Source organism: Parasteatoda tepidariorum, chromosome 10 (assembly GCF_043381705.1).
Source record: "Parasteatoda tepidariorum isolate YZ-2023 chromosome 10, CAS_Ptep_4.0, whole genome shotgun sequence".
Classification (NCBI taxonomy): domain Eukaryota; kingdom Metazoa; phylum Arthropoda; class Arachnida; order Araneae; family Theridiidae; genus Parasteatoda; species Parasteatoda tepidariorum.
In genome coordinates, this window is record NC_092213.1 from 55,481,357 (window position 1) to 55,489,103 (window position 7,747).

Here is a 7,747-nt window from a genome sequence, read left to right on the forward strand (position 1 = left end):
GGTTCGATCCCCGGCCCAGACACCGGATTTTCGGGATGCAGAAAATCCTCAGCGGCCATGTCGTATGATTATGCGGCATGTAAAAGATCCCTGGAGTGCCTTATTGGCTCTTGGCATTTCCGGCAAAATTAAATTCCTAGTGCACTTTAGCATCCAAATAGAGTCTCGGTGCTGCCATCTAGTGTGGCAGAAACTAGACGTCCAAATTAACATGACCAACGGTGTCTCACCCATTGTGGTGGTCCTGAAAGAGTGGATACGACCTCTGGAGAACGCACTAGGTCTGATCATCGGCAAGACCGATTGTGCAGCTCATTGGAAATAAATAAAAAATGTTTGAACTTGAAAATTTAATCTATAAATAGTCTTTGGTGGGTAAGAATTATCTAAAACATTTTGTACCATGGATCCTTTTTCTAACAACTTTTAAAAATTTTCTGATTGTGATTTCCCTGTTATAGAGTTAGCGAGAAAATGTGTTTGCTTTCTTATTTTGTGTTTATTACTCTACATTATTTTTGTTAAATTTAAATTATGAAGAATACAAGATAAAACCGATTCGAGACATTTTTTTCGTAAAATTAAATGAGGGAGCTGAAAATACCCCAAAATAAGACGGCATGATTGGGAAACCGGTTATGTATCGTTTATTAATTCACTTTAGATAAAAGTTGCTTTATTTTCAAAATTTTTTAAAAACAATCAAAATTTGTGGCTTATAAAGTTATTTTTTTTTTCAATTCCTGAAAAAATTCAAGGGAATACTTACTTCACATTATTTACTTGAATTTTATTTCCATGCATTGGTTCCGATATGTTTTTAATGTTAAATAAATCTAAAATTGTATTTTCCTTGAAAGTCATCCCTGTTGAGATAAGAAGTTTTTCATCCGAATATTCAAAAATAAGAATAATAGGGTTCGATATTTTTACATTTTAAAAATATTTATTGTATTTTCCAAAATACTAATTTGTCTCATGTTATTTATGGGTAATTTAAGGAAAAATTTATACTCAACTAAGAGTGATTTTTTTCAATTACAGAAGATTTTTACTGAATAAAATGTTTTTAAAAAATATGGATTCACAAAATAAAATGAACTTACACCTGTAACCTTTCTTTTCCATTTTCTCAGACGGGTACATGATGTCGACTGCGGTACCAACAATTAAAAGTAAAAATACAATTCCAACCACATACCTAAATATATAATACACAAAAATGTCATAATGTCTAATACAATTCCAACCACATACCTAAATATATAATACACAAAAAAGTCATAATGTCTAATACAATTCCAACCACCTACCTAAATATATAATACACAAAAATGTCATAAAAATTGTAAAAATACGTTTAAGGACTAATTATTTAAATGCCGTGGCCCTCAAAATGATTTTAATTCATACATTAAATTTACTACCACTTCAAACATTGTGCTGAATTCTAATGTTGAGCCTGAGAAATTGCAAGGTATAAAACACTAGTTGTTTTCAGAAAATAAAAAACTGCTTATTAATTTATTACCACTTTAAATATTTAGGAATATTTCTAATCGCAAGCGAAGCATGATTAAACAATTGTAATTCGCGAATGTTACAAAGCGCTAATAAATGTCACTCTAATTAGTTTAGGTTCTAACAAGTCTCCACATTTGCTTAACATTTCTTTTAAGATGGAGTTGTGAACCTATTGCTTCAACCCATTTTTCATGTTTATATTTGTTTTTGATATAGAGAGAATTTCGCAAATATAAGCAGAGATGCCAACTGCTCCGGACAAGCCAAAGTAATTTTAAAAACTGTAATTACCGGGATGCCAACTGCTCCGCTTTCTGGAATAGTTTTAATAAAGTGGTAGCAAATTATATAGTGAAACATGTTAAAGTAAGATAGTTACATCTACTTTTTAATATAGTAACCACTAGATTGATGCTATAACGTTGATTTTATATCATACTTATAATTTTTGATATTTAGTGGTGAAAGAATTACTTAAAATGAAAAATGCTAAACTAAAAGTAACTTAATTTTCGCTACCGCTAGAAGATACTATTTTACAAAGCGGAGCAAGTTGGTATCTCTGTAATTAACTACTAACTAAAATTTGCAAATATTTGGTAAATTTTGCTTATTTTTAAAAGGTTTAGCGTGCTTAACTTTATAAAGTGGCGATTCGAATAAGCCTTCGAATAGTTTAGAAGTAGTGGCGGATAAAAACCTAATAAATCGAATTTATTAAACGAAGAATCACACATTAAAAAAACTACCACTCGAAAATATTTATTCGTTGTTTGGAGCAAGTTGGTATTTCATTCATCGTATGTGATGGTTATCTTAGCATTAGCCCCGCTAGGCGCTCTAACTAATTCATCTGAGTGGAAATAGATAATAAATACAGAGATGCCAACTTGCTCCGGACATCAAATAAATATTTTAAAGTGATAGTTTATCAATTGCGATTCTTGGTTTAATAAATTCAATTGAGTAGATTGTTATCCACCACTATTTCTAAATAATTCGTAGGTTTATATAATTCACCACTTTAGAATAGTGACGTCATGCTATACCATTTAAAAAGCCAGCAAAAATAGTCAAATGTTTGCAAAATTTAATTTTTCAGTTATTTACCATTTTTTTAAAATTGTTTTGGCGAGTCCGGAGCAGTTGGCATCTCTGTAAATATCGCTGAAGGGTGAAAAGGTTTGCATTTTTATATATGGAGTGTATATATCAATAAATATTTTTTTGATAAAAAGGTGGTTTAAAAGTATTTATCAAATTAATATTTATCGTTATTATTAATAAAAAAATTTTTTTACACATCAAGCAATATTATTTTATTACCTTCGTCAGTAGAAACAATTTTTTACATTTTGAAAAAGCATGGATGACAAATACCTGATAATGCCAGAATAATGAATAATTTTTATACCGTGCAGTTTCTGAAAATGTATCGTGTTGGTTGTAACAAGAAATGCTTTATTGAAACCCTGCTAAATTTACAATACCTTTTGGGCTTATCGAAAAACTGAATTATTAAGAACGATAAAATCTACCTTCAGTTTTTTTTTAAAATTTCTTTGTCACAGATGAAAGGCATTTAGGATCATTTATGCTGTTTTCGCCCAGATAATATAGCTTTCAACCGTAGTTCATGGGTACATAATTTACTTACTTTACCTTATTTCTTCCAAAAAATTATTAAATGCCAACTGCTCCTGACAAGCCAAAATAATTATAAAAACGGTAAATAACTTCAAAGTAAATTTTGCAAATAGTTGACTATTTTTGCTTGCTTTTTAAAAGGTATAGCATAACATAAGTACTACAAAGTGGTGAATTATATAAACCTATGAATTGTTTAGAAATAGAGGTGGATAAAAATATACTAAATTGAATTTATTAAACCAAGAATAACAATTGATAAGCAACCAATTTAAAATATATATATGCTGTCCGGAGCAAGTTGGCATCTCTGAAAATGAAAAAAACTGTATATAATTATCATATTTCTTTGTAATACAAAATGTTTTTAATTTATCAAGCAAAGAGCTTGACTTTTTTTAAAAAGCTAGCATAAAAAAGTTACACTGCATTTTCAAATCAAGCTATTGCACATTTCACTAATTATGTTTGAATACAATGTTTCTTTTCATTGATCAAGGTTGCAAATAATGATTAATGTATCTATCTCCAATTATGTTTGTAAATAAGTACCTATGTATATTTTCAAATCATGCCTGTATATAATAACCATCTTTAAATTGATTGTAGTACAAAATGTTTTAATTTATCAAGCAAAACGCTTGACTTTTAGAAATAGCTACCATACTGTTGCTAAAATCAAAATGTCTTTAAATCAATGTATATAATATTTCATGATGTATGGGATAGGGGCCGCTGCGCGGTCCAGGTNGTCAACGATTTTGATGGAACTAAATGAAAACGTGATAAATTAATGTCTGGTATTTACAGGCTCCCGCTAGACGGTGTACTCGAGCGTTGCGATCGCGAATACCTTTTGGGCTTATCGAAAAACAGAATTATTGAGAAAGATGAAATCTTCCTTCAGTCTTTTTGAAAATTGTTTTGTTACAGATGAAAGGCATTAGGATCATTTATCGTGTTTTCGCCCAGATAATATAGCTCTTCACCGTAATTCACGGGTACATAATATACTTACTTTACCTTATTTCTTCCCAAAAATTATTAAAATAAAAAAAAATACTAAATAAAGTTGCCACTTTTATTTTTTTCAAAGATTGGACAAACTTTGAATACAATTTTTAATGCAAACCGTTCTTTTATTATTTCGCAAGCAAACAGCTTGATTTTTTTATGGCTACTCCAATGTTTGCCAAATCAATGTATTTTACCTTACTGTATGTAATTTAATGATGAATGGGATAGGGGCCGTTTCGCGGCCCAGGAGCCCAGTTTGTTTGAATAAAGCAAGCAAGCAATGCAAACCGTTCATATTTAATAATTTTAATTTGTTTGAGTCAGGCCACTTCTTGCATACCCAGAGATACCAACTTGCTCCGGATAGCAAATATATATTTTAAAGTGGTAGTTTATCAATTGTGATTATTAGTTTAATAAATTCAATTTAGTAGATTTTTATCCACCACTATTTCTAAATAATTCAGGGGCTTATATAATTCACCACTTTGTAGTATTTATGTCATCTTACTAAATTTTTAAAAAGCAAGCGAAAATAGTCAAATATTTGCAAAATTTACTTAGTAGTTATTTATCGTTTTTTCAACTATTTTGGCATGTCCGGAGTTGTTGACATCTCTTCCAACTTTTAATTCTTTCAAAGATGAGTTTCCTCACTGGTAGTAAAACAGAATTTAAATTATAATTTTGGGCAGAAACATACCCAGTATTTTGAAAAATCTTACGTTGATAATCTCACCTTTATTGCATATTAATCTATATGCTTAATTTTTTTAAAAAAGGTGGTGGTCAACAAAAAAAGATTATAAATTAAGTTTGTAGAGGTAAGGAATATATAAAAAGCATACATTTAACTACCACTTTAAACATAGAAATAAAATTTTACGCCAAATGCGTAAAAGTTGGCAAGTATGTTCTTGGTTAATTTTATAAAAAAAGTGTTTTTTTTTTCCAAGAAAGGAAAAAGGTGGTAGCATCAGTGCTCCTATATTACAATTTATTTTTCAAAAATAAAGTACTATGATTCATAATTTATCAACAATATTTATACTTCAATCAAAACTCAACGCATAGCGCTTTTTTAAAAACTATAGTGGTAGGTAACAGGAAGAACTATGCCCGTGGTATAAACAATATTGCTTTTATGAGTTTATATTGAAAATACATTTTTACACTGTATGTTTTTTATACAGGCTTCGCTTTATATGGATCGCTGTTTATAGCTGGGATAAGAATTCCATATTACTAAACATTTCAAGACCATTATTTGAACTTGAAATGTATCATTATCTAACGTAAGTTAAATTCGAATAGTGCAAAAATATATTTCTCGGGAATTAAAAAAAACAATCCATTATTAATGAACTTTTATTTTTATCACAAAAATTAATATCAATAATCATCCATATCTGAAACATGATCATTGATTACTATCATTCATCATATGGCCTTGAGAAAGTTTAAGCTTAATTGGAATAATTGGGTGAAGAAAATAATGTTATTTGCATATTTTTCTCGTTATTTAGGTAATATTTTCAGACGACAAAGAAGGGTTGAAGGCATGCCTAGAAGCTTAGAAAGAGGAATATGCCATAAAAAGTTATATAACACTATGACCTCCATATCTCAAGATATAATAAATATCGTTTAAAAACTTTTGTTTTATGATAATGTTTCCTCAATTTTTTTTGTTGATTATTTTTCTACTTTCATTTTCTTTTTGATGTATGAAGAGACAGATCTTTTCCTTTTAAAATACAAGCATATAAGCTTTAATTTACTATTCAAAATATGACTGCATGTCTTTACATATAAAAAATAATGTATATGTTGTGAATTATTAACAAATGTAATTCGCATTGATTGAATTGCATTGGCCTAATTGAAGTGGTCTGAAAATAACATTTTCCAACTTGCCATTTACATAACTTTAGAATAGAACTCTAATTGCTTTTGTATTAGTTGGCCTCCTTAGTAATTTGTTCAAACATTTTATATAAAAAGGTGTTTAATTTTACAATTATAATTGGCTATTTTACATGTTTTGCAAAATGCGAATTTCATGATGAAAACTATTATGTCAATGAATTTTATATTTTAGATCAAAATTCGAAGATTGGCTAATATAAAATATCAGTTTCAGGATACAAAACCAAATTTTTAATAAAAATAAAACGTACTTTTTTTTTCAAAAGAAATGCAGAATAGCATTAAAATTTTTTTCTCAATAATCCTTTAATATTTTTAATATTTAATACCTAGAATAGATATTTTAATATTAGCTAAGCTTTGATATTAATGTTAAATGTGTTGACATAATGTTTCGGTAAAACTCTGTTCTACAAAATCTCAGTTTACAAAATATTTCAAAAAATAATCTATTTTTGAGGAAAAATTCAAAAGAATTTTGGTTAAATTGAAATAGAATTTCTCAGAAAAAATATACTTTATATGCAATGAAACATTTTTTATACTTTTGGATTAAAATTCTTTGCAATGGAATCGGTATATTTATTGTTTTTTACAGTTGAAAGCACGAATTCTTCTCGCGACTCAATTAGTGAATTTTCAAAGAAACTTGTTAGAGCTTATCGGTATTTATTTATACTATTTGTATGCAGTGGTAGTCATAATCATTTTAATTCAACTTAGCTAAAGAAAAGTAAAAAAGATTAATTTATGAATACGATACCACTTTAAAAATAAAAGAAAATTTTTGTCTAAAATTTAAAGTACAGGATTAAGAAGTCGGGTCACAAAATGTCGACTTTTCAGAACGCCTTGCCATTGTCAGTACAGTCGAACTCGTTTATAACGAGCTCGGATTTGGTTGGATCAATGTTAAGTCTATTGAACAGAAGTCGCTTTTAACGAGCAAGACCCGGTTTTAGCGAGCAATATTTTTCTGTCTTGCAATTTTTTTTTCAAAATGATAAGAAATTTGTGCGAAATAAAAAAAACCGCGTACTGAAACTTCATAGTAAGCTAACAAACTACTATTTTAAATATGTAGATTAATGAAAAAAATAAATGTTTTGGTAAGAATCTTTTCCTTTATTTTTCTTTCCGTTTATTGCTTCTTTCATTTAAGACTGTAGCGCAACTAGAAATTTTTTGCTGGTTGGGGGGGGGATAGTTGTCATTAAATTAAGAAAATTATTTAATTAAATTAATTAAAGTAAGTAAGTATTAATTAAATCTTATGTAAGCTCAATAATTTGACCTTCCCCCCCCCCTCTTCTGGTTGCACGCCTGCCTTAAGGACCCGTTTATTACGAGCACTCGGATTTAACGAGTACATGTTACGGTCCCTTTGTGCTCGTTATAAACGAGTTTGACTGTAATAAATTACGAAATCATCAGACACAAAAGCATACTTTCTCTGAACAAATATATTCGCGTGCAGGTCGTCGGGCTACCGAAGCGGGGGTGCCATCCCCCCTGCAGAAGATCAAAATTGTGATGGCATGTCTTCGGATCATCCTCAGGGATGTTTCCCAGACCGTCGCCAATAGCCCATTGTGCAGCTCTAGTGCGACGTAAATGAACAACAACAACA

General features: G+C 29.5%; 1 protein-coding gene across 1 annotated transcript in view; it reads right to left on the reverse strand.

Annotated features, from left to right (window-relative positions):
• The window catches only part of LOC107448262 (nose resistant to fluoxetine protein 6), a 100,763-nt gene that overhangs the window by 32,762 nt on the left and 60,254 nt on the right, over window positions 1-7,747 (reverse strand). Inside the window, exon 5 of the mRNA XM_043052372.2 lies at window positions 1,043-1,201. Coding sequence (XP_042908306.2) covers window positions 1,043-1,201 — 159 coding nt within the window. The remainder of the gene's footprint in view (window positions 1-1,042; window positions 1,202-7,747) is intronic.